Below are 25,690 nucleotides of genomic sequence, written 5' to 3'. Positions count from 1 at the left end.
CCCGCCCCGCTCCCCGGCGTTACACGGCGAGCTCCGCGGCTCGCCCGGCCCCAGCCCTCGCTCACTCCGCCCCAGCCCTTGCTTACCCCGCCCCAGCTCCGCTCACCCCGCCCCAGCCGGGCTCGCCCTGCCCAGCCCAGCCCAGCTCGTCTCTGCCCGTCGGCTGCTCGGTCCCTCGGGCATCTCTCCGTCTGCCCGCGGCTCCTCCGGCCCTTCCCCTGCCCTGCTCGCGGGCGGGCGGCGCCGGCATCGCCCCGCTCCGGCTCCGCGGCTCTCCGGGCACAGCCCGTGTCCCGAGGCTGCTGCGCGCAGGCAGCGCAGTGCGCTCTCCTCTCCCCTCCCGCCCCGCCGCATCCTCACCGCACCCGCGGAGCACCTCGGCGGCCGGCAGCATGTCAGCCGTGCGCAGGAAGTTTGGGGACGAGTACCAGGCCGTGGGCCTTGCTAGCTGCAGCGCCCGCCGAGAGCGGCAGCGCTTCGTGGACAAGAACGGGCGCTGCAACGTGCAGCACGGCAACCTGGGCGGCGAGAGCAGCCGCTACCTCTCCGACTTCTTCACCACGCTGGTGGACCTCAAGTGGCGCTGGAACCTGCTCATCTTCCTGCTGACCTACACGGTGGCCTGGCTGGTCATGGCCTCCATGTGGTGGGGCATCGCCTACCTGCGGGGGGACCTGCACCAGGCGCACGGCGACTCGTACAGCCCGTGCGTGGCCAACGTGTACAACTTCCCCTCCGCCTTCCTCTTCTTCATCGAGACCGAGGCCACCATCGGCTACGGGCACCGCTACATCACGGAGCGCTGCCCCGAGGGCATCGTGCTTTTCCTCTTCCAGTCGCTGCTGGGCTCCATTGTCGATGCGTTCCTCATCGGCTGCATGTTCATCAAGATGTCCCAGCCCAAGAAGCGAGCGGAGACGCTCATGTTCAGCCGTGCCGCGGTCATCTCGCAGCGGGATGCCAAGCTCTGCCTCATGTTTCGTGTCGGCAACCTCCGCAACAGCCACATGGTGTCTGCCCAGATCCGCTGCAAGCTCATCAAGGTGAGGGTGACGCGACAGAGGGTGGCAGAGGGCAGCTGGGTGGCGGTGGGCGATACGGGCAGGGTGCTGGCCAAGTGTAAGGATGTGGACATGGGGCAGGCAGCCCCCGTGCAGCCCCCGTGCAGCCCCTGTGCAGCCCCTGCAGCTCTGCCCTGCCCCGGGGCAGCTGTCCTGTCCCTTGGCAGGTGGGTGAGAGGATGTGACTGCGGTGGTGTGAAGGACTAGGGAAGAATTAGGCGTAGCTATCCATAGAAAGAGCCAAGCAGGCACAGGGCAAAAAGGTCTGATCAGAGACCTCCCAGGGGCATTTCTGGGGATTGTGAGATTCTGAAACCCAATTTGGTCAGGATGGATGGATGTGTCGGGATGCAGGATAGCTGCAAGGAGAGGTACTGAGGCATGCTGCTTAGCAGATGATGGCTGGGAATAAAGAATTGATTTGTGGTGACATTAAACTAGGATGAAGATCAACCTTGACCCCTTCTTCCCCTTGGGGAAACTTGGTGAGCTTTGACTTGCAGATCTTTATCCCAGTGTTCCAGCTAATGGCCTCCCAGCATTTCAGAGGGATTGGATAGGTTCTTTAGTGGAAACACCCTTTGATTGTCACCAGTGTCTATTAATTGCTGAAAATGGTCAGTATAATTCAGAATGCAAGAGAACTGGAATTCAAAGGAGCCCATAACCAAAAAAAAAATCAGGACAGAAGAGTTTGGCAGGCATGAAAGTCCAGCAGATAAACTGGACTGGAATAGAATGGAAGAAAACCCTGTATGGCATGCCAAGGCTAAGCACTGTAGCATCTCACAGCAGCTCTGTCTTGTCACAGGAGCTCTGTCTGGAGCTCCTCAGCTGTCAAAAGCTGGATCCCAATGATGACATTAATTTCAGGATATCATATTTGAGTGTTATAAATGTTCTGTACTCTATCTACTAATTATCTCTTTGGAGCAACTGGCCTTTTTAATAAGCTGCATAAACAAGAATGAAGCAGTATGTGATGAAGCAGTGCTAAATATGAAAGGCTGTTTTCCTTCTGTTCTGTGCTGAATGCTAGCCTGAGCTGTTAATTTTTCCTGTTACAGAATACCAGTTAAAATGGAGAATCTGCTAAGATTTAAAAAGAAGTTGGATATATATATGGGAACAAGCTGTAAGGAGTTGTACTGGAGCAATTTTTGTAGGAATTGCAAAGCCAGCTGAATCATGGTTTTTGTTGCTCTCCAGCAGAAAGTTTGCCTAAAGTATTCAATTCCATCATTCAAAATGGAATGCACGTCAAAGTGGAATAACAGTGGTGTCCCATTGTTTTACACAGATAGGGTAACTCATTTTCTTTTGAAATAAGACACTGAATATCCAACCTGATGTGCTTTCTGCTGACAGTTCTATTGCTGCACAGTGCTGATATGCAGGTGACTGGGACAGAAAACTCAGGGACATTTGATGGACCTGCATGACTGTTGTGTCTTAGGATAGCTTTTGTGTAGGCAATGAATCAGTGAGCAATTCTTGATTTTTTTTATTTTTGGTATGATCATCATGCCCATGCCTTGTCTTCAAGCTGCTTTGCGACCTTTGGCAAATACAAGCTATGAACAGAAGAAGGTTTAAAATTGAATTTACAATAGCTGCCCCCTCAGTCCTCACTGAAAGGTGTGGTATTAGTTCCCATATCTATTTCCCACAGGATTTTCTGTAAATCCTCATCATTTTATTAAGCTGCCCTCTGAACTGGACACACCATTCTAGTGGTCAGTGGTGGCTGCTCAGTGAGTTTCTATCAGCTGCTTTGAAGTAGCTTGGTGTGTCCTGCAAACTTAAGGTGAATGTGCCAGAATTCTCTTGCTATCTTCAGCAAATCCTGCCTTGTGATCTGAGCTCTGTCCCCTCTTCTTCCCTGCAGTGCTGCCAACAGCTGATCTTGCTGTACTTGCTGTACCTGATTAGATAGCTAGAATTTTTTTTTTGTAGTGGTGTCACAGTGAAGGAATGTGAAGAAGCACATCCCATTTTTGCACTTGAGATAGGAGATATATTTAGTAGCGAATGTGGTGTTTTGGTTGGACCAGTGGAGCTCTGAGGATTTATCTTTGTAATGAAAATATAGTAATCTAAGTCTGTCTGAATAGCATTTTCTGACAGGGTGATAAATGCCCTAATGCATTCAGTAGACTACAATAGTGCTACCACACTGGGCTGGCTTTTCTTTGGGTCCAGGGACTGTGCAGCAGCATGGCATAGTGGTATCTTGGAAACCTCTGAGGCTCTTTTTGGACTAAGTAATGTAGAGTTTGGAAAACAGCTACAAGACTAATTGTGTGTGTTTCAGCAAAAAACTTTTCCAGAAACCCAAGTCTCTCTAATTTACATTGAGTGCTATAGAAGCTGGAAAAAGCAAAATCCTGGAGCAAGAAATAGAAAAAAGCTATTTGGAACTAGCTGCTAAAAATGTGCAGTTTCAGTACTGAATTTTTAAAACTCAATTATGGTACTTACTTTTACCTTTTCTTGATGTGACTACATATGTCATTGGTAAACATGATGGTGTGTAAAATCATCTATGTAGTGTTTCAGCTAGTGTAGGACATTTTGATTCAGAAAGTTGAGGAATATAAAATCATCATAGCCTGTTTTCCACATGTGCTAACAATAGTTTTTAAAATACAGTTGTGAAGCATGAGAGCCATAGAGTTTTGGGTTATAACCAGCAGCAGCTATTGTTTAGGCTGGACTTACTACCAGCTTTGAATAAGCTGAAAGCAAACAAAATTGTAACAGAAATTGCAAATGGCAGGTGACAGGCGTTGGGAGTAAGTAAGAAGACCCATTATATTGTGATTTCAATAAGCTGATAAGCAGGGCAGAAAGTGCAAAAAAAAAAAATCTTTTTTAATATTACAGAATTATTCAGGTTGGGAGGAACTTCAGGAAGTCTCTGGTCCAACCTTCTGCTGAAAGTATGGTGAGCTAGGAGGTCAGACCAGGTTACTCTGGGCTTTTTCCAATATAGTTTTGGAAACCTCTAGGAAAAATAACTGCACAGCCTTGCTGGGCAAGCTTTTCCACTGCTTAACTGTCCTCATGATGAAAAAGTTTTTCTTCAATCCAATCCAAACTTCCCTTGTTTCAACTTATACCTGTTGTCTCTCTTGTTACTGCTGGGCACCTCTGTGAAAAGCCTGGCTCTGTCTTCTTGATTACCTCCCTCTCAGGTTTTGGAATGGAACTCCACACAAACCTTTACAATGATATCAGAGTAACAAGATCATATTATTCCAGTAATATAAAATGTAATAAGACTTCTTGCCAGCTGATAGTCTAAGTGTGGGGGAGGAGCAATGAGCATGTACTAGTTTAGCATTTTCTAGGCTACACTATTAAATTAAGCATGATGGTGCTGCATCTTTTGCATCCCACTTTTTCTGCTCCAGGGCTTAATTAGTCCACCTGGATATCAAAACATAATTATGTGAGTTCTCTAATGACTGAACTGACAGAGAGTTAATAATAATAATAAAACTGCATCATGTACAGTTAAAGAGAGATATGCATAAACAACAGGGTCTAGAAAAGCAAAGAGAATGAATAAAGGATAGGAGTGACAATTTGAAGAGCACAATGTGTTTGATCAGACACTAAAACAGACTGAGTGGTGATGCAGTGGAAATCTGCCTTGTAATAAAAACCAAAACAAAGATCCAGTGGCAGGAAGTTAAAGACACAGCAATCTTTTTTCTTTTTTTCCCCCTTAGCTGTGAAGCAATTAACCTTTGGAGAAATTCTTTGAGACCTTTAGATCATCCATCTCTGACCACATTTAAATTGGAAGCTAGGGCATTTCTAAGTAATTGTGCCCTTGTTCAACGTGTGCTCAAATCTGCAAAATGTACTTGTCTTTGTGTCATGTGGATGGTCAAAATAAAGCATCACAAGTGTTCCTTCCACACTAATTGCTGACAGTTTATAGTCCTCTGCCTTGTTTTGTGGTCCTTTGAGTAAAGCTATATATCTAAAACACAAAGGTCGCTGAGCCTGAATGTATTTGAGCTATTAAGCTATCTTCATTCAGATTAACTTCTTTTTATTCACCAAACAAACATCTTTTAAAAATTCTTCATGCCCTGCATAAATCAATCCTGTATGGAAGATACTGAATACCTCAAACACAACCTTTTGCTTTCTCCCAGATCTGTTACCTCTAACCCTCCTCACTGGATATGTTTACTATTGAATGCATTTGATCGAAGACTCTTCCACAAAGAAAAATGGTTTGTGGATCAAGCAGTTCTTAAGTCAGCCAGGCAGCAATTAGTGCAGAGGTGCACAGTTTTGTCTAGGTAAATATATGACAAAACTTGGGGGACAAATTTGAGATTTAGATGTTGGTTCTTAGAGCTCATGTTACCTTGGAGTGAAAATCATCCACAGCCAATCAATCTGTGCAGCCACTGCAAGAGCAGCAGCCAGGCAACAAAAGCAGTGGCGCAGTGTGCAGCTGAGCTCTGCAGCTTGCCTCAGGAAAAGAGAAAAAATGGTTTTGCAGTAGGTTGATTACACCTTTGCATGTAACAGACATAGCAGCAGTTTTGATTGCTTTTATTTCATAGCACTTCTGTGGTTCAAATCAGAAATAATTTGTGAAAATGCTTTTACACACAATCAGCTGGTACTTTCTCTGTCTTTATCAGTAATGGAGGAATTGACTCTTGTCCTCCTGTGTAGGAGAGAACTTTATTACTTAGGTAGGAAGAATATTTTTTCCTCAGTGGCAAAGCAAACATACAGCACAGAAATGAAATACTGCATTGTATTTAAAAGGAGCTCTACTCTAGCAGCTGTCTGACTGGTTATGTAATCTCCAGGAAATACCAGGCAGTTATAATAAGCATTTTTAGGTACATGTGAAGAGGAGAGACAATATGAAGATATATATTAGTTGCTTGGGGATTTTTTTAAAGACAGAAACTTTTTTAAAGGAATACTGATCAGATCTAAGTTGATGGCAAAAGCCTTTGGCTTGCTCTCAGTGAACAGTGTTTCCAAGCAGAGGAACCAATACATTTGTCAATACAAATGCAACACTGTTAAAACTATTTATTTATTCTTCTATGATACTATGATTTATAATAATATTTATTTATTTATTTATTTATAATCAGTAGTCATCTTCTTAAAGAGTTAGGTGCTTTTAAATCAAATAATAAGCAGGAAGGATTTTAAATAGGATTTATATAACCTGTGCAAAACTTCTGATTTAAATGGGCAATTTCAATCAGAGACCTTCAAAGCAATCAGGTGAGGAGCTGCCTAGCCAACTGATGTAACTTTTAGTTATACTTTCAATACCAGAAAAATGTGGAGGGAACGCTATGGGGTGGAGGGAAGCTATCATATCAGTATCTTTATTGGACCCGTGAAATGATGGGAAGAAAAATGAGGCATTTAGCTTAATAATAAGTTCATTATTAAGTTCAGTACACAGTAGATGGTACATACAAGGGATGATAGCATCATCAGTATCAATTCAGCTGGTTTTGTGAAAATGCCACTAACCAGACATACTGCACAATTACTATGATGTTTACCTTTGAGTTAGTACATCACAGTGTCTGCCAAGCAAAAGTTAGTAACACAGAGAAATAATGAAAGGAGAATTCAAACAACAGAACAAAATGTGCCCAGCTTGCAGATTTTTGTCCCATCAACAGGAACTTTTGCCACAGGATATTAATGTTGAACATCCATTACAAGGCATGTGGTGTGGTACACAACATGGTTGTCAAAGTATATATATGTGTGTATTATATATGTATATATTATCTATATATATGTATGTATGTATGAAGTGTGTTATGTCATAGTAAAGTTTGTAAGTGGTGATGAGATTTACTGGCATAATAAGAGAAGTCAAAATTGGTCTTGCATAGTAACCTTGTAGTATTTAGCACTACTTATGAAGCCCCCAGACATGGATGGTAATGTTATGGAAGAGGCAGATTTAAACTTTATTGCACTGATTTCACATTTGGCCTTCGTGCTTACTAAATCCTGTTTTTATCTTTAGTCCAGACAGACACCGGAGGGAGAATTTCTGCCACTGGACCAGTGTGAACTGGATGTTGGATTTGGAACTGGAGCCGACCAGCTGTTTTTAGTTTCGCCTTTAACAATCTGTCATGAAATTAACTCAGAGAGCCCCTTTTTTTCTCTCTCACAAAGATCACTAAGAAGTGAGCAATTTGAAATTGTTGTCATCCTTGAAGGAATCGTTGAGACTACTGGTAAGACTTAGAATAATAAGCATACTCTGATTTTTAGTCTTCGTTTTCAGTGCTGATATTTTTAGCAAGGCAGCTGTTAGTCCTGGATGCTCCAGCATTTCCTGCCATATGCTGCAGAGCTTCAGTGCCTTTCACCAGCCAATAAGAGACTTCCCTTCCCCACAGGGCTCTGCATTACCAATTCCCAAAGTGGCCAATATATCCAGGAGACATAGCCTGCCACTCTTGGACTATGGCCAAGCATGAAAGAATGTTGAACTTTTTATTTTGCTTTTGCTTGGTTTTGTACCTGCAATATTTAATCCAATATTTGCAAAAAAAAAAATCTAGTCAGTCAATTAGAAGCACTCCATTGACAGGCAGAAGATTGTCCAGGAACAGTTGCCCCATTTCATAATCTATAAAATTGGTTTTTTCAATTGTCCTGGCAATTAATTTTTCCCTGTCAGCCTTAGCATGTATTTTTGGTTCTACATGCCAGTGTGCTTGCTCACCTGAGAATGCCATGCTCTTGTCCATTTCCACAGGAATGACATGCCAAGCTAGGACCTCATACACAGAAGATGAAGTCCTTTGGGGTCACAGGTTCCTCCCAGTGATGTCTCTAGAAGATGGCTTTTTCAGGGTTGATTATTCTCAGTTTCATGCTACCTTTGAGGTCCCCACTCCTCCTTACAGTGTTAAAGAGCAAGAAGAAAACCTGTCCCTGTCATCTCTTAGTCCTTTTGATAAGAAAACCAGAAGAGATCAGGTTTGTCCACTTGACTGTACTGATGTTGCAGCAGAGAAAAACAAGCTCCCTTTAAAACTTCAGAAGATTAGCTTGGGCAAGGAAGGCCTTCCACAAAAAGCCCTGAGAATGAGTTCCTGTAGCACACAGAAGACTTTCAGTACTGGAGATCTCCTGAAAATTCAAGAAACAGGTCCCACCTCTGACGATGAAGACAGTGATAACAGGATACAGCTGAAAGGCTTAAAAATAAATGCCAAGGCTTTGACTCAGTCTACCAGTGGTCTCGAGTTACAGCAGGATTTTCCAAGTATGGGCACTCTAGAAGTGAAATTGGAAGATAGTTTTCCTGCCAAACTTTGAAAAACGAACTCTGATCACTTCTTTTAAGAGCTGAAGAAAGAGGAGTTGTTGCTGATAAACTGTGTGTGAGACTGCTGCCCTGACAGAGTTGTTTCACAATAAAGTCATAACTTGGTTTTGCTACTTTCAGGAAGAATGATCCTTTTTGTATAATTGTTCTGTCCAGATCCAATTTAGGTAGCCTAATAGGACTTGGAGGGGCAGGAGGATTACCTTGTCATGCCAAAGAGATTCCTGCCCTGATGATGTTTCTCAGCATGCTCATTGCAAATCTACACTGTCTTCCATGCAGATGCTTTTTCACAAGGCGAGGATCAGCTCCTTAGTTACAGAGTAGTGAAACATTCAAATATGAAGCCAAGAAGGGTGTATGTAACACCAGCTGAAACACAGTTTTGTGCAGCTCAGATCTTGGGTTGCTCCTGATGTACAGAACAGCAGAACACAGAGTGTGTGACACTGCTCAGTCATAGTCCAGCTCTCTCCCAGTGACCCCTTTGCAAAGTGGCCTTCCTGGTGGCATGCATCCTTCTTTCCCAGTGACTGTGGCACCCTCAGTGTGCTCCCAGTGTCTCATTCATGATCATTCAGGTAGAGCAAGCAGTTTGCAATAACCATTTGGGTAATTTGACTCACATGGACTCTGATAAACATGAGGATCATTTATGCTGTCCAAAACTAGACCTCAGCGTTTGATGTGGTGGATCACATGTGGAATTTTAATGACCATATCACCACTCACTGTGAAGGAAACTCGAGATCAGTAGTTCAACTTCATCCTATGTTTTATACTGCAACTAAGTGAAATTTTAGTTTGGAGACATTGTAAGTAAATAAAAGCAAAGTGATAGTGCCCAGTCATTACATATCTGAGAATTCTACTAATGAACGGTAGTGTCTGATGTTGCCAATTTTCGTTTTGTTACATTTGCCTTCTCCGTTTCTGTATGATTCTCAATCATTCTGTAGATGTGATATTTATTGCTATTCAGCTCAATCCACCTCAGTCTGTGAAAAAGGCTTTTCCTTTCCTGGTTGTTAGTAACTGTGAACACACCTTGCTGTTTAGTAAACAGTGTTCAGTAGCTCAGCATAGAGGGTGTTCATCACCAGAGCAGCAGCACCAGCAAAGCAGTCTCCAGTAGAAGGATCCAATTCTGCTCTTGTTACATGGACAAAATTCAGTCAGATTTAAAAGGGGTGGCAGTGGCCATATCCCTTGACGGTAAAGTGAAAAATCCAAGCTAGGAATAGCTTGGCTTGCATAATTCACTGTTTCTTGCTTTTGATCTGTCTATGGTATGAAACTGGAAAATGGTGTTTTATGCAGGGATAAGATTTGCTGCTTGTTGTTCTTTATTTGATTTCTGTATGAATTTCAACAATATATATGTGCTAAAATCTGTGTTGTCATTTATTAACTGTATTTGTATGGAATATTTAGATGACAGCATGAAGTCTTAAATGATGATGACGACTTTCCCTACTCTCCAGAACAGCCCAAATTAGTATAAAATAAAATTAGATCCACCTTGGGTCTCAAGCATTCTTTACTGGAATGTGCATGTTGACAATAAAGCAGCTCCAGGAGACAAAGCACCATCCTCAGACACACTCCCCCTCTGCTGTGGGGCAGAAACTGGGGGGATTTCACTCATTTTGTGCCTTCTTTTGGGGGTGAGTAAAAACGGGGGGCTGGGGAAGTGTGAGAGGGTGATGGTGTCATTTAGGAGCACCCCAGTGTCACCAGGAGAGTGATGATGTGGAGGAGTGGGTGAGTGGGGGAGCAGGTGGCTCATACAAGGTCCCTCCAAAAAAGGGAGGTTACAACCCAAACCAGCATAAATAGGGGTTAAAAAGCAAACTGCATTGTAAAAAATAAAAAAGCCAGTTAGTCTTCCAAGACCATTGAGACTAAACCAGCTGACGCCTCCAAGACAGTAGAGAATAAACTGGAGGGAGTGCAGGGCTGCAGTACCTGCGTGTGAATATATCTTGATATTCATCTTTCTAATAATAAATTTTCTATTTTACCAAATTGCTCTGAAAACACATGCTTAACAGTGACAATGGGCAACTTTATTACTGCAACTAAATCAACTTCAGCATTTGTCTGCATGCAGAGGAGGAAGATGGGCAGGACAGGGGACACCTTTGACCCTGAGGCTGCCTTTGGATCAGCAGGCACTGCCCCAGTAGGAAATGGTCACAGTCCACTGCAGCCTGCACTGGATCCTGTTCATCCTGCTGCTCCTGTCTTTCTTTCCATTAGGCCCTGCAGGATCTCATGCACCCGAGTTAAGAATTTCACCAGCATCCTGTATGGATGCACAGCAGGTTTTAACCAGGCTGATGGCTTTGGCAGTGGCCTTAGGTGCTCCAAGGTGGCAGGCTCTGGTGTTGCAGTGGCTGTTACAGCAGTGGGTGAATGTGCAGTAGGTTCAGAGCAGCCTGATGATGCTGACGTTGGCTCTGGCTGCTCAGAGCTGGTTGAGGTGAAGGTTGGCTCTGACTGCTCACAGAGGGTTGAGGTTGGCTCTGGCTCCTCAGAGGTGGTTGAGGTGAAGGTTGGCTCTGGCTCCTCAGAGGTGGTTGAGGTGAAGGTTGGTTTTGGCTGCTCAGAGGTGGTTGAGGTCAAAGTTGGCTCTGGCTTCTCAGAGGGGGTTAGGGTGAAGATTGGTTTTGGCTCCTCAGAGGGTATTGAGGTGAAGATTGGTTTTGGCTCTTCAGAGGGTATTGAGGTGAAGATTGGTTTTGGCTGCTCAGAGGGGATTGTGGTGAAGATTGGTTTTGGCTCGTCAGAGGGGATTGAGATGAAGGTTGGTTTTGGCTGCTCAGAGGTGGTTGAGGTGAAGGTTGGCTCTGGTGTTGGAGCAGCTGTTACATCTGGCTGTGGCTGTGGAGTGGCAGTAAAGCAGCCTGACTCTGTTGGTGTTGGCTCTGGCTGCTGGCATGGGGTTGAGGTGAAGGCTGGCACTGCTGCTGGAGTGGCTGTTACAGCTGGGCACAGGCCCATCTGGACCAGGATCCAGTCGTAGAAGTGCTGAGTGGAGGTGTAGACTCCAGGCCGCTTCGCTCTGGCACAGCCTCTTCCCCAGCTGGTCACTCCAACAAGCCAGAAGTAGCTGGCTCTGTTATCTTTGCACACCAGAGGCCCTCCACTGTCACCCTGCAGCAGACAGAAGAGGATTAGGGTGCTGTTGGGGGGCTGCTGCCAGCACTAGAGGCTTGCTTCTCTCTTTCAGCCCCTGCCACAAAAATGGTCTGCTCAGGTGCTGGAGTCTCCAGAACCTTAGCTGGGAACGGGCTGGGTGTCTGTAAAGTAGGGCCCTTGTGGTATCTGCACAGGGATCTTGGATGTGCAGAGGATGGATGATCCAGCAGCTGGACCTCTGGGTTGCCCAGAGCACCAGATGGGCTCTCTGGACAGAGTGCCAGGCCTTGGGAACATGGGCACTGGGCAAGGACTTACAGATATGGGGAAGGGGAAAGAAACCACCAGTGGTGGGGACCCAGAGGTGGAAAAGTGATTTGCCAGGCAAAGCACATGCTGGCCCACGTTGGCATGGTGGGGGTTGGCTGTCCCCAGCACACAGTACCTGGCAGGTGTCGATGCCACCCCGGGGGTAGCCAGCACACAGGTTGTGGCTGTGGATGCTCCCAGCGTACCAGCGGCTGCTGTTAACCAGATGGGCATCGAGGAGCCGGACCCTGGCTTCCTGCAGGACATCACTGGGTCCATGAGCTGTGAGCACAGGAAGGAATGAGCACCCAGCAACTCAGTGCCAGCTCTACTCCCCTGTCTGGGGGTGAAGTCCTTCCCTAGGGCTTGGCTTTGCCTCTGGAGCAGCTGTTGCAGTGCTGTGTCCTTTCTGTCTGGCTCTGGGGAGCAGGCCAGGCCCATCTCTCCAGAAGCACACATCCTACAGCCTGACTTTGGTCTCTGCTTCCAGGAAACCCAACCCATTTCTCCGGGGTGCCCCGCTTGCCGTCAGGGCCTTTTTGGGTCCTCACCTCTTGCACTGGTGTAACGCCAGCCAGCAATGTAGCAAGTTTTCAGCTCGGACACTGTCAGCGAGGCATTGGGCACACAGGCAGGCTGGATGTAGTCACTGCACTCCACGGGCTGGTCCAACTCCAGCAAGGCAATGTCGTTCTGCTGTGAAGCTGCAGTGTAGTGTTGGTGAGCCAGGAGCCGCTTGACATGGCGTACCTGTGCCTCGGGGCCCAGGTGAGTCAGCTGGGTGGCCCCGATCAGCACACGCCACATGGTGACATTCCTGCAAGGCAGACAGGGGTGAGAGGGAGCAGAGCCATGGCTGTGGCAGCTCAGCACTTCTCTGCCTGCTGCTTCCCAAGGCAGAGGGGAAAGCAGAGCAACAGTGGGACTGCCCTAGCATGCCTAGGGCTCCAGGAGGGTCAAGCTGGAGGCTGCTAGGCAGCAGTGGCACCAGACCAGCCCTCTGAGCAGTCTCTCAGCTGGGCTCTGTAGTGCCGAGGCACTGGGCACACTGCAAGGAAACAGGATGGCACTGGTATGTGGTGCTGCAGCTGGGCAGCTGTTTGTGCTGTTGGGATTTCCCCATTCCCTGCTCCCCCTTACCTGGCCTGCAGGAAGCAGTGGGCTGCTGTAAGGACCCACTGTGGGCCGATGAGGGATCCTCCACACGTGTGACCAGTGCCCATTTTCCTAGGATCCTGGATGCTGACAATCCAGGGCCAGGCCCCTGGCAGGGCACCTCTGCCACCCATGATGTGTGCCATGCTGTACTCAGAAGCTATGGAGTCATAGCCAGAAGCCATGGGCCTGAGCCCGCAGGTCCCTCTGGAAGCACAAAGTCATTACTGCCCTGCCCAAGGCTGGGTCTTTCTGCCCCAGCACCAGCCTGCTGGCAAGGAGGCTCCCACATGGGGTTTGGGAAGACATGATATGGCAATGGGGACAAGCAGGGAATCCAGGGAATGCCCAAGCACCCTCCCAGAGCCTAGGGCTGCTTACCTACAGGTGTCCCAAGTGCCATGTGCAGGTCTGTACATAGCCAGCAGGATGAAGAGGTACAGCAAGTTCATCACTGCCAGTGGCATGTGTCAGCCACAAGAAACAAAAGCAGCCAAGTGCCTGCTCCAGTCACCTGGCCCATGGCACCCACAGCCCTGGGGCTGATGTCACAGAGTGGCTGGTTCCAGGTTCTGGGCACAGTGCCCTCAGAGGGCAGGGAAGGCCCACAGCCTCAGAGAACCACAGAATGGTTTGGGTTGGAAGGGACCATGAAGATCATGCAAGGCAAAAGAGGTCCCGTGCCTGGCACCTGCAGAAATGATGCAGTGGGCAGACAAATCTGGCACAAAGGGAAAGAGTCACTCCAAAGGGAGTGCTTGGTCAGAGAGGGTGCCAAGTGCCACCACAGGGTGGAGAAAACTGGCACATCAAAGCTAGGAAGAAACAATGCCACATGCCAACAAGCTGGGGGGATGCATTAAGGCACATAAGCCTTAGCTAATAGAACAAACCTGGGAAACTCCTGAGCATTGCAAGAGCAGTTGCTGACCATGGCAAAGAGTGTGAGAAGCTGACAGGAGTTCAATGCCATAAAGAAGGCCTTCTGAGCCTGTTTATACATTTCCCATGTTTGGTGCAGGATGAGGACTGCAAAGGCCTCAGTGCTGCTCCCTTTGGAGGCTGCTGGAGGAGGTCATGGTTGCAGAAGATGAGGGGCAGAGATGCAGAGTGTTTATGCACTCACTGTTGTGGTTTAGGAATGGTATTTCCCAATCCAGTGCTCCCACTGAAACACTGCAAACCACATGCCACTCACTCCCCTCTCCCTTTCCCCTCCCTTCTCTGGTGGGCTTGAGAGGAGAATTGGAGGCACAAAAGGTAAAGATCATGGGTTGAGACAAGAACAATATCCTGGAAACAGCAACAAAATAAGAAAATGAACAGTAGCAGCAACAATATTAATAATGGAGTGAGTGGAACAATTCACATGCAATCATCCACCACATGGAGCCTGGCAAGACCAGACCAGACCACCACCCAGAAGGGACTTCTGCCCCTGTCCCCAGAAAATGATGTGAGGTGGTACAGAATAACCTCCAGGTCCTGGCCATGCCCTGGCCTGGCTACTGCAAAAATTTGCCCTGTCCTGGCTCAGCTTCACGATCTGCAACTCAGCTTTCAGGTCTGTGCCAGAGGCACTGGATCCCTGCATGCCAGGGAGGGCAGTCAGCAGAGGTTAGCAGGCTCTGAAAACTCCTCACCTCTCACTCTGGCCCCTCATTTTCCTCACTTTATGGAATGGAAGAACAGATGTCCAACTCCTCCTAGTGTCTTCACTGGAAATCCTCTGTGCTTTGATTCCTTTTGTGACATGCTGCTGTATCTTGGAGGAGCAGTGGGAACACCCAAGGCCACTGCTCTGGGTGAAGGTCCTTCCTGGAACACTGAATCTGAAGTGTTGTGGATCTCACTCACAACACCTGGAAGCTCTTCCCTCACCCTTCCCACACTGCCCTGCCCTGCCTCCCTCACCCCACAGGCATGCCACAGAGAGGTTACCAAACTTCACCCACTGCTGACTGGAATGAGGTAAGGCTGAGGCCATTTTAGCCTCAGGACACCCAGGCTCCCTGCTGACATTTGAGCTCATCTCTGCAGCTTTGCTGTCCTCCCCAGGGAGTTGGCTGAAAAAAACCATCCTCTGGAAAGGATGTATGACACAAGCCCTGGAGTCAGCAGCACCACGTGAGAGTTTGGGGACAGCTAGGCCAGGCAGGGAAAGGTGGAGGGACCACAGGGCCTCCCTGAGGCAGCCACACTGTACAACACAAAAACCAGGGCTAAATAAACGCTGGGATGAAACACAGTAGTCCTGAGACTGCTACATTTAGCAATGAAAGTAAGAGGGAGATTTACAGCAGATGTACTGGGCACATCTGGGAGCTGAGGCTCCTGCTGGAAAGCTGCAGTCTGTGGGCTCGCAGCTCCCAAGGAATGGCTCTTGGGGCAGGCAGTGGGTGGGGAAGGGAAGGATGGGGCATGAGGAGCACTTGGAATGCTCTCGGGCAGGCAGTGGGTGGGAAGCTCAGGATAGGGAAGATCAGGAGCACTTGGGATGCTCTCGGGCAGGCAGTGGGTGGGGAAGCTCAGGATGGGGAAGATCAGGAGCACTTGGGATGCTCTCGGGCAGGCAGGGAGGTGGGAAGCGAAGGATGGAGAAGATCAGGACTTGGGGAGAGCTGAGAGAGCTCCTGCATGAATCTCCCCGTCACCATAGCAACGGGGCTGCCCACACCGCGCCTGACTAGAACGGCTCAGTCACCATAGCAACGGGGCTGCCCTCTCAGCGCCTGACTAGAACGGCCCAGGACACCATCGTGCGCGCTGCGTGCAGGAAGGTCCCCGTCACCATAGCAACGGGGCTGCCCGCGCAGCGCCTGCCCAGCCCGGCCCGCCCCGCGGCTCTCGCTCAGCTCCATCCCAACTCCCTCCTCCCGCCCGGGGCTGCTCCCGCTCTGTCCCGCTCTGCTCCCGCTCAGCAGCCCTTGTGTCACCTCGGGGGTGCCCTGTGACCAAGAGCGGGGCTGAGCCCTTCATGGAGTGCGGCTGGCTGCAGACAGGCCGAGCAGCGTTCTGACCATGGAATGGAAGTGTTCCAGCCAAAAGGGAGCAATCGGAATGCAAAGTCTGTGTTGTATGAGGCAGTTGAGAGCCTTTTTGGTCGCTTACCCTGTGATTTTTGTCTCAGTCTTGCAGGGATTTTAATGAAGCATCAAAACGAAGTGCACCTTCCTCCCCAAAGGTGCAGCTTCAGCCCAGCTCAGAGGGATCAGCTCAAACCTCTGGTGGGAGTGCCACTGAAACTGCAGGGGAAAGAGAAACTCCCACAACATTTTAGTGTTAGAGAATCAAGGGTTACTTTATTCTGACTAGGAAGTTGTTTCAGCCAGGATGTGCCACAGAAATCATTCCATCCACACATGTCCTGGCTTGTGCAGAGATAATCATTCCATCCCACATGAATTTTACTAGATTTTTCACATACTTTTACGGTCAAAAGCCATAGAAATTCATTGGATTAGTGTTCACAGGTCCCAAGTTACGCAGTTCTTAGTATTTGGTTTCCTATTGGTTGTGGATTTCTTCACTTCCAATGCTAAATTGGTCCTCATTCCTTGGTTCTCTTATCAGTCTTCTCCTGACCAGGTGTCTCTGACCATGCCAAGGGTGATGTTTGGAGTTTATGTTCATTAATGGTCATTATATTTTGTGTACCTTCTGTGCTACTCCCAGTCTGCTGAGATGTTCAGCTCATCAGGAGTCCCCTGAAAAGAAACTTCAATTCCCTTCCCCTGGGGCAAAGGCGAACAAGACTGACTAAAGTAATGAAAAAATTTTAGGAGTTACATAATTTCCAACATGGCAGGAACAAAACTGCCTCCAGCCATCCCGAGTGGGACTCTGGCTAAAGCTGTGTCTGATCAAACCCTAACCAGCCCTGGAGGAAGCAGTAAACGTGGAGCTGGCTGGGGCTGGGAGCTAGCCAAGGTGTGACTCTGAAGGGTCACTCTAGTGGTGCCAGTTCAGGGTCAGCCCATGGCTGTACCTCGAGGTCAGATCAAATTGATTGGAAATGAACCTGTAAGAGCTTGGGGGCTTTGCTTCCTGAGCCTCACAGGCACAGTGCTGTGCATGGGAAGGGTGGAACAGAAACCCCCAGCAGCCTGTGCTCCAGACAGAACTGGGACCAAGCTTGCTTACAGCTCTGTGCTGTGGGGAAGGAGTGGGAGCTCATTAGCTGATGAGCAGCTCTCTATCAGCAGCAGCACAGGGGAGTCCCACTGACTTCCACCTCTGAGAGGAGCCTGTGGATTTCTGTGCCCAGGAACCACATGGTTCTGTGGCCTCAAGGGGACACATCCCTGTGTGGCTCCCTGTCACAGAATGGCACCTGGCCAGTGATTGTGACCTCACCTGCCCAGTGCTTTGTTGTCCTGAAAGCTGGCTGGTCAGAGCTGGCCTTCAGGACAACTCAGCTTCTCCCTTGGTTACTCATGGACCTGCTTTTTTCCAACAATTTATTGTTTACTGTCCTCCTCAACTTTCATCCTCTCCAAGGTGATTATGATTTGGCTCTTGGGATGGGTCTTAGAGGAAGGAGATATGGGCTAAAAGTCTGTAAAGGGTTTATAGGATAAAAGGTTTACACCTTCCTAGCTGTAGGCTGAGCTGTTACACCTTTATGGGCTGCCCAGATGTGGGCTAGGTTAGAGTTCTGTTTGCTGGTTCTTGTTTCTTTACTATAGCCCAGGAAAGGTAAGTAGGGGGTGACTGTAGTCTGAGGGGCTGGGCTAGAGTGGCAAAAAGTCAGTCTTTTTCCCAACCTTTTGTTGGGAAAAAGGTTAATTCCCACAGAGCCCAGGATCTGCTGGAGAATGGAAAATCCCATTTTTCAGGTATCAGATTTGGGAATTTGCTTCCATTGAGGGGGTGTTGAGCTGTTGTTCCTAAATTTGAGATTCTCCTCTCACTCTCCATCCCTGTTTTCCATGGAGTTGCCACCAAAAATCCCTCCTGAACCCATGGATGAGTCTGGATTGATTTCATAATTCCCAAATGCACCTGTCAGACCCTTGGGTGCTGCAGGAGGGAGTGAGACAGAAAAAGGAGAGCAGCAAAGACAATAATTAAATCAGTGGCTGAAAGCTGCTCACTGCTGCATAGGAGGTGGGAAAGCCAGAGAGGTAACATGCACTGGAGCACTTCAAAAGGACATTTGAACCTTCTGTGAACTGGGGCTCTGTCTCTGATGATAAGGGTGTGAGCCTGCAGCTGGGCAGGAGGTACAAACACCACTGAAACTCTTGATGGCTGATGGTCTATAGGTTGTGTTTATTTGGAGTTTTTACACTTTTGGTGAGCTGCAGTAATTTCTTTGCAATCAGGTGATGGGATTGGCACTGATCTCTTTCTGGAGCATGTCCTGACATCCTTGGTCATCCAAAGCTGGGCCTTCTGTTCCTGAGAGAGGCAATGGCCACAACAGGGAGCAGCTACTGTGAGTAACAGCTTCACCAGCAGGTTTGGACTTTGGGAATCCCCACAGACATGGCTGGTGGTCAGATCCCAGAATGATGTGATCACAACCTAGAGTGAGCTCTGGGATGTTTCCTGAGGGCAGCCAGACTGACCCAGTTGTTTATAATTAGTCTTTTGCCTCTCTTCTGCCACTGTGTACAAGACTGAAATATCATTGCTCATAGAGACATCTGACAGCCTTTGAGTTAACTCTGTGTTCAGGACTTGTTTGTTTTCAATAAGTTACAATCAGCAAAAGGGAAAGCTTGACCTGATAATCCAGTCTACAACTCTAGTGAGAAAGGAAGGTAGCCTGAGGCCCAGAAATCAGAGTTTGGGTTTGTTGGACTCTTGGCAAAGTAGAGCAGGGGAACAGACTTTTCCAAACCAGTACATTTCAATGGCAGTGCTAGGCTTTCCCTGGTACTGAGTTGGAGGTTTGAACTGGTTGTCCTGAGTTCTTGTGTAGAGAACTCAAAGTTTAAATATGCTTCTGTTCATCACCTCATCTCTTTTCAAATGGACTTTCTCTGCAGTCATAGCTGAGGGACTGGCTCCTCCAAAAAGGATCCTCTTTCCACCTGAGAAGATTTGCATGGTGTGGCAGAAAAGGCAGAGTGCTGGAGCAGGGCTCCTCAATGTGGGCAACACGTGCTTCCTCAATGCTGTCCTGCAGTGCTTGACCTACACCCCCCCTCTGGCCAACTACCTGCTCTCCCGAGAGCACAGCCAGGCCTGTGAGTACTTTTAGGAACATCTCCTTGAATATCTGTTAATCAAATCCCCAAAACTCCCAGAACCTGGAATTTGATTTAGGAGAACAGCAGCCCTTTGTCAACCCCATGAGCTTTGAACACTCAAGCCTGGAGGCCACTTGTCCTATCCAGCTGTCTTGAAGGCACCTCCAGGTTCTATTCCTGCAAGTTAAACCCTCTTGGCTTATTGCACAGAATACTTCTGTCACTTTAGGATCCCTTTTAAGAACATTTTCTGCATGCTAAAATGCCCTGGTGTCATTGGGACGTTGGGAGGAGTGGAGTATCACACTGGAGTGGGAGTGGAAGAGGAGGATTTTCCTACTGCTATGGGTATTTTGCTAACCTAAGGACCTTCCCTGCCTCCCTCTTCAGGTCACCAGCGAGGCTTCTGCATGATGTGCATCATGGAAGCACATGTTAACAAGGTCTTACATTCCTCTGTCAGTGCCATCCTGCCTTTGGCTGTCCTCAAGGTTTTCAGATGTAAGTCAGTCCAGGTGCTTTGACAGGTTTTCTTCCCTTCTTGTGGGAGAGAACTACAAACTTCTTCTTTCTTAGGCATAGGAGAACATTTTCAGCCTGGCAGGGAGGAAGATGCCCATGACTTCTTATCCTGTACTGTCAATGCCATGCAGAGAGCTTGTCTGAGTGCCAGCAGCGAGTAAGCACAAGCAAATTACCTTTACAAAGTTCTGAGCCCTTTGTGCTTGATGTGCTCCCATCAAGGAAACCTAAACTGAGGGCTTTCAGGCAAAGTCAAATTCTTGGAGGAGATAATGCTCTGTCTTACCACTTGTTTCCAGCTTGGACATCTCTTCTCAATCCACTACCCTCGTCCATCAAATATTTGGGGGCTTTCTGAGATCCAGAGGTATGTTTCCACAGCTGTTACTCTCTTTGACATTGCCTGTGCCCTTCTGTCTGCCTGTGCCTGACAGTTGGTGCTGGGACTGGTGGGACAGACACGTGTAGATGGGCAGTGTCAGTCAGCTCCCCATTGCTCAGCATTTGGATTTTTCCTTCCAGTCACCTGCTTCAGCTGCAAAGCCATTTCTGATTCCTATGAAGCTTTCCTGGATGTCCCTTTGGATATCAAAGTAAGAGGCTTTGCAGTTGTGCTTCAAGACATCCCAAGGCCCCTACAGCTTTCCAGAGTCAACATTTGTCTTAAAAACGTAGACTGTGAACACAAGAGGTCTTGGTGGGTGGGAAGGGGAATGGATGGTGTCCTGCTGCAGAGGCTGTGGCACTGCTCTCTCTGTAGGTGTTTTCTTTAAGGTGGACAAGCAGCATTATCCCCTCTGCACCCTCCATATATCCTCATCCTTTTTCACTTTGCCCAACTGTGTGGCTCCCAGGCTGAAGGGCTGGATTGTTTTCACCACTGAAGCCCCTGCACACTATCATTAGTTGAACTGAGCAGTAGTATAGAGAGAGAGCTTTTGATGGCTCCAGGAGCCCCTGGGACACAGGGAAATGTTCAGCATCACACTCTCTTCCTGCCTCCCAGACACTGCTTGCAGGTTCATGGTGGGTCTCTTCAGCATCAGCTACAGGGCTGTTCTTGTCAGCTCCTGGGAAATGCTGGGTGAGGGAATTTCCTGCAGCTCAGTGTGCTCATTTCTCACTCCGCCAGGCAGTCTCATCCCTCACTGCAGCTCTGGAGGACTTTGTGACACCTGAGCACCTGGATGGTGAAAACTGCTTTAAATGTGACACGTAAGATGATTGCAAAGAACACCCTAACACCAGGTCCTGGGTGAGGGGGCTGCATGTCATTGAGCAGAAGTCATCTTCTCATGGAGGTTTACTTCACACTAATGAGATGCAGCTTTTTTTAAATATGGCAATGAATAGAATAGTGAATAGAACAGCAAAAGGATGTGTGGGATGGGAAAGGTTTTCTGGCCACCTTGGGGCAGGATTGGGTGCATTTCAGCACTGGGTTCTGTGCTTGGTTTCAAGGTGTAAGAAGAATGTTGCTGCTTCCAAGAGGTTCACAGTCCATTGTGCACCCAAGGTTCTCACAGTGTGTCTGAAAAGGTTTGACTGTTTCACTGGTGGGAAGATCAGCAAGGTGTGTACACAACTGGTGTGCAACTTTCTCTTCCTGGGGCAGATTTCCTAGAGCAGTATGCTTGGGTTAGTCATGTTCCCTTCTGGGGAGAGAATTCCCTTGGGAAGACAGAAGCTCTTCTCCAACAGAGCTGCTTTGGCCAAGAACAGTTTCCTGCCACCCAAACCATTACATGTTGCTTGATGGAAAACCAACTGTTCATGACCCCCAAAGATGTATTTACACACCTCTGGCCCCTGGACTTGGTAGGCTATTTCATGTCACAGATCAGGAACACTTCTTGATCTCTCTGCAGGTTGTGGAGTATCCTGAGTACTTGGATCTTCGCCCATACATGTCCCAGGCAGATGGAGAACCACTCCCTTACTCCTTGTATGCTGTCCTGGTGCACAGTGGGGTCAGCTGCCATGGAGGACACTATTTCTGCTACACAAAGGTAAACAGCAACTGCCTTCCAATGGGGAAAAATGTGTGCTGGGGAAGATAAACTTTCCCATCAATGTTGCTTACAGCCAAGGTTTTGGGCAGAAGGTTTCCTTAGGGGCTGGACTGGATTTGTTTTGGATACTCTTTGGTAGTTTTCTGCCTGTGTTTTTGGAGAGAAACCATGCAGGGAGGAAGATGCAAGAGATCAAGATGCAAGAGATCCTTGCCTTTTTCTACAGGCCAGCAATGGACTGTGGTACCAGATGGATGATGAGTCTGTGGAGCTTCGTTGCATTGACATAGCTCTCAGGCAGCAAGCCTACCTGCTGTTTTATGCCAGGTAATAACCTGGATTCACATGTGTTCAGAAGATGTTTCCTTTTCCTTGTTTGTTGTTCTGTTTCCCATGCTCCTGACTGTTTTTCCCATCAAATGCAATTACTCCCTGCATCATTCAGTGCTGTGAAATCTGTACTACCCCATGTCTGTCCTTCAGGCTGCTGCCCTGATGTAACCTGCTACCTGTCTGCTCTCTGATGCTGGATTTATGTAGAGAAGAAGGAGAGAACTTAAAAGGGCCTTCCAGGAAAGATGGGGAGGGACTCTTTGTCAGGGAGAGTTGGACAGGATGAAGTGTATCAGTTTTCAGCTGGCAGAGGGCAGGTTTACAGTAGATATTAGGAAAATATGCTTCAGTGTAAGGGTGGTGAGACAATGGCACATGTTGCCCAGAGAAGCTGTGGGTGCCTCATCCCTACAAGTTCAAGGCCAGGTTGGACAGAGCTTGGAGAAACCTGGTAAGGTATTCCTGCCCCTGACAGGGAGGTGGAACAGAAGGAGCTTTAAGGTTCCTTCCAACTCAAACAAGTTGTGAATTTATGAAATGGAGATTGTAGAAGGTATAAAGAGGAGGTTTTGCTGGGAGCAGACCCCCTAGCTGAATTTTCCATTAAGTGCCCTTGGTTAAGCCTTTCTGTCACAGAAACCTCTGGAAGAAAAGGACTGAACCCCAGAGGAGGTTGCAACAACAGCCTTAAACTGAGATCACTCTTTTTTTCCCTCCAGATGCTCTGATCTGAAAATTGGAGAAAGAACTTCTTCCTCCCTGGGACCACCATATGCCCCTTCCTTCCTCCATCAGTGGGCAGCCAGAAGCAAGCAGATGGCTTCTATAGGCCAGCAGGGTTTGCCTCGTAGGACTAAGGTAACTCTGGGGAGGTGGGTTGGGGCACCAGAGGAGCAGTGGATTTCTTTCCAGGATCTCAGCATTTCTCCTTTTCCCCTCCCACACTGCAGCATTCTTCACATCCACAATGCTGCTTCCTCTCAAAGCTTCCCACCTGGATGCATCCTGTTTGTGTGCCTTTGGCCTTTTGGCCTTGGTAGCCCTTCAGAAGAGCCTTTGGAAGGCTCCAAAATGTCCCCTCCCAGAACTTCTGGGGGTTCCCCACTGACTGTGATCCTTTCAGGAGAAAAGGGCAGGAACTCTCCACAGCTTTCTTTGCAGGACATGGAAGACACTGGCAGGGAGCAGGCCTGGAGCAGAACTCACCTGTGGGGCAGGAATGCCTACAGCTGCTCTGGGGACACCATGGACTGTGACCACTCTGCAGGAAGGAGAACTGGCCCTTCAAGCTGTGGCCACATTCCCAGGGAGGCTGCAGCTTCAGGGACTTCCAACAGGAGCTTCCAGTGGGCTTCTTCCCCCAGGGCTGCTCAGGAGCAGCCCGTGCTGAGGCAGAGAGAGCTGAGCAGAGCGGTGCGCGGCGGCTACAACCTGCGCAGCCGCTTTGTGCAGCACTCCGACTATCGCCCCTCAGCCAGGGGGAGGAGGAGGCACAGAACAACTCCTCCTCGCCGTGACCAAACCCCTATGCACAGAGCAGCCCCAGGGCCCTGCAGCAGCAGATTCAAGCAGGCTGCCATGCTCAGGGTTGCTCGGGAGCAAACCAGACCAAGGCTGAGAGAGCACAGAAGATCTCCGCGGCGGGGCTACGATCTCTGCCTGCGGTTTGTGCAGTGCACAGGCTGCCAGCTCTCACTGAGCAGGAGGAAGAGGGAGAGAACAAGTCCTCCACATTGTGACAAAGCCCCGGTGGATAATGCAGTTGCAGGGCCCTCCAACACCAGATCCAGGCAGCCTCCCATGCTCAGGGCTGCTCGGAAGCAAACCCGACCAAGGCTGAGCAAGCAGAGAACATCCTCCCAGCTGGGCTATGATCTCCGCAGCCGCTTTGTGCAATTCACAGACCAGCACCCTTCAGTGAGGAAGAGGAGGCTCTCCATGCCCCAGAGATGCCTGTTGGACATGCACTCAGGACACCCTGGGAGTGTTGGGGTCACATTATGGCCCTGGCTCAAGCAGAATGGAAGATTTGCACTACGTTTGTTAGCAAAGGTGTCCTTGCTTTCTATACACTTTCGCAGACATGAGTGAACAATTTATTTAAATGGATGATGATGCTGATCATTGGACTAAAAGGCTTTAGTCAGAATTATTTATTCCACAGTGGAGATTGTTATAGCTACTAATACAGTGCAATATTTGGGAGCAATATTGAAGCAATCGTATTCAAGCTAGAAAAATAAATATTAAGCAGAGATTGGTATTACCCACCCTTGCCAACAGGCCTAGACAACTGTCTTTTTCTCAGTCTCAAGGAGTAACCTTGACAGGTGTGTCCATTCATGGGAGGAATCTCCACACACACTCTGAGAAGGGGGGTGTTGTTAGAAGTCTGTCTATTTTATAATGGACTTTTTATAGTGGACATTTTATAGGATGAAGGGATGGACTCTGAGCCAGCTGTTGCTCAGGGAGCTTTGCTAAAACTGCTGTGCCTAAGCAGGGATACAGCAGCTCCTGATGTGTCTTGTTTACAACTTACCAGGAATGGCTTGAGCAAGGAGGGGCTGTTGATCAGTGATAAGACTGAGCAAGGAGGCTCTCCTGTTTTTAGTGTTTAAGAATGCTGAGATCAGCTTGACCAAACTATCATACAGCTGTCATTTCACTGTCACTGAAAACATCAGGATAAATCAAGCTCTCTAATAGTACTTCTAGTATTAGAAAACATCCATTAGTTTATTCCAGCACTGGCATTGCTCCTCTAAACATGCCCATGCTCTTTCAAAACTTTTCACTATTTATGCATTTTAGCAAACAAAAATATTGGGCAATTTTATCCCAAAGTACATGTGGGGAGTGGATTAATGCACTCTCCTTTGTCTAGGGTTCCTCTTCAACAGAGTCACAAATGGCTTTGTTTGTTCTGCTCCCCAATCCCTACATACCCCACTGGGATAGTGCAACTCTAAGATGAATGGATATCATCTGATAACTCAGTAGAACTTGTAATTGTGATGATCTGGACATCAACAGGGAAAATCATTTATCTTCACCGTAGGTACGATGAAGGAATGTTCTCATGTGGCAAGCAGAATAAAATGATGGAAAAATCCCCAAACTGAAGCAGGCAAACAGTCAGTGGACTCCAGTTCTGCAGAGTATCACCTCAGCAGATTTCAGAATCGTGCTTTTGTTACCGAAAGTCAGGAATAAAACTCTTTAACACTGTGATTTTAGTATCAGAGAGTGGCATTACTTTATTTCAGTGCTGGGCATGGCAGGGGATATCCTCCAACTGCACACACCACACCTAGCTAACAGACTAGGTTAACTCTGTGTAACTTACACACATTCATTACATTTCCCCAAACTCATACCTATGTGTTAAAAGGTTCTGCAAATTCATTTACATATTAAAATAATTTCTTGGAGCTTGTTTACATTAGAGTAGGGGTCTTTTGAGGATCGCTGGTGGTCCTCAAATGATCACTTTCTGTCTGCTGTTCACAGAGTAGGACTGTGATGCAGAGGTCACTCTACAAGGAGTACATGATAAAAGATAAAAGTGGGCAAAGGCAGGTC

At 47.9% G+C, this 25,690-nt stretch overlaps 3 protein-coding genes across 8 annotated transcripts; 2 read left to right on the top strand and 1 right to left on the bottom strand.

The window, feature by feature from the left end:
• Positions 1 to 56: 56 nt before the first annotated feature.
• On the top strand, positions 57 to 8,556 carry LOC146426524 (G protein-activated inward rectifier potassium channel 1-like). The gene is made up of 3 exons (XM_085083690.1): positions 57 to 1,043; positions 7,111 to 7,327; positions 7,855 to 8,556. Exons 1-3 carry the CDS (start codon positions 393 to 395, stop codon positions 8,418 to 8,420), a joined length of 1,434 nt encoding a protein of 477 aa, XP_084939816.1. The 5' UTR covers positions 57 to 392; the 3' UTR covers positions 8,421 to 8,556.
• Positions 8,557 to 10,477: 1,921 nt separating this feature from the next.
• On the bottom strand, positions 10,478 to 14,854 carry LOC146426523 (acrosin-like). 3 transcript variants are annotated; one of them, XM_085083564.1, is made up of 6 exons: positions 13,420 to 14,854; positions 13,024 to 13,245; positions 12,435 to 12,700; positions 12,020 to 12,165; positions 11,162 to 11,589; positions 10,478 to 11,125 (listed from the first exon to the last, which is right to left on the bottom strand). In XM_085083564.1, the coding sequence occupies exons 1-6, from the start codon at positions 13,503 to 13,505 to the stop codon at positions 10,660 to 10,662; spliced, it is 1,614 nt and encodes a 537-aa protein (XP_084939690.1). In that variant the 5' UTR covers positions 13,506 to 14,854; the 3' UTR covers positions 10,478 to 10,659. The 3 variants fall into 3 exon arrangements, with proteins under 3 accessions (XP_084939690.1, XP_084939689.1, XP_084939688.1); XM_085083563.1 differs by having other exon boundaries at positions 10,478 to 10,987; positions 11,024 to 11,589; positions 13,420 to 14,843; XM_085083562.1 differs by having other exon boundaries at positions 10,478 to 11,589; positions 13,420 to 14,835.
• Positions 14,855 to 15,944: 1,090 nt separating this feature from the next.
• On the top strand, positions 15,945 to 25,457 carry LOC146426522 (ubiquitin carboxyl-terminal hydrolase 17-like protein 18). Of its 4 annotated transcripts, none has more exons than XM_085083559.1 (13): positions 15,945 to 16,105; positions 19,035 to 19,235; positions 19,629 to 19,739; positions 19,815 to 19,917; positions 20,060 to 20,127; positions 20,283 to 20,353; positions 20,893 to 20,975; positions 21,222 to 21,333; positions 21,629 to 21,769; positions 21,999 to 22,099; positions 22,825 to 22,963; positions 23,267 to 24,157; positions 25,167 to 25,457. In XM_085083559.1, exons 1-13 carry the CDS (start codon positions 16,060 to 16,062, stop codon positions 25,173 to 25,175), a joined length of 2,076 nt encoding a protein of 691 aa, XP_084939685.1. In that variant the 5' UTR covers positions 15,945 to 16,059; the 3' UTR covers positions 25,176 to 25,457. The 4 variants fall into 4 exon arrangements, with proteins under 4 accessions (XP_084939685.1, XP_084939683.1, XP_084939682.1 ...); XM_085083557.1 differs by lacking the exon at positions 25,167 to 25,457 and adding an exon at positions 18,366 to 18,478 and having other exon boundaries at positions 23,267 to 25,155; XM_085083558.1 differs by lacking the exons at positions 15,945 to 16,105; positions 25,167 to 25,457 and adding exons at positions 17,239 to 17,538; positions 18,366 to 18,478 and having other exon boundaries at positions 23,267 to 25,155.
• Positions 25,458 to 25,690: the final 233 nt, after the last annotated feature.

This window comes from Lichenostomus cassidix, chromosome 27 (genome assembly GCF_008360975.1).
Source record: "Lichenostomus cassidix isolate B80296 chromosome 27, HeHo_3.0, whole genome shotgun sequence".
NCBI classification, from domain to species: domain Eukaryota; kingdom Metazoa; phylum Chordata; class Aves; order Passeriformes; family Meliphagidae; genus Lichenostomus; species Lichenostomus cassidix.
This window is presented reverse-complemented; position numbering and strand designations above follow the sequence as displayed.

Coding starts and splice junctions, on each gene's coding strand:
- LOC146426524 (XM_085083690.1), top strand. CDS start 393: ATGTCAGCCGTGCGCAGGAAGTTTGGGGACGAGTACCAGGCCGTGGGC. Junction 1,044..7,110: donor TCCGCTGCAAGCTCATCAAG/GTGAGGGTGACG, acceptor TTTTATCTTTAG/TCCAGACAGACACCGGAGGG. Junction 7,328..7,854: donor AGGAATCGTTGAGACTACTG/GTAAGACTTAGA, acceptor CCATTTCCACAG/GAATGACATGCCAAGCTAGG.
- LOC146426523 (XM_085083562.1), bottom strand. CDS start 13,505: ATGCCACTGGCAGTGATGAACTTGCTGTACCTCTTCATCCTGCTGGCT. Junction 12,701..13,023: donor CACTGCTTCCTGCAGGCCAG/GTAAGGGGGAGC, acceptor TCTGCCTTGCAG/GAATGTCACCATGTGGCGTG. Junction 12,166..12,434: donor GCGTTACACCAGTGCAAGAG/GTGAGGACCCAA, acceptor CTGTGCTCACAG/CTCATGGACCCAGTGATGTC.
- LOC146426522 (XM_085083556.1), top strand. CDS start 16,060: ATGGAATGGAAGTGTTCCAGCCAAAAGGGAGCAATCGGAATGCAAA. Junction 19,918..20,059: donor TGTCTGAGTGCCAGCAGCGA/GTAAGCACAAGC, acceptor ACTTGTTTCCAG/CTTGGACATCTCTTCTCAAT. Junction 21,770..21,998: donor ACTATTTCTGCTACACAAAG/GTAAACAGCAAC, acceptor CTTTTTCTACAG/GCCAGCAATGGACTGTGGTA.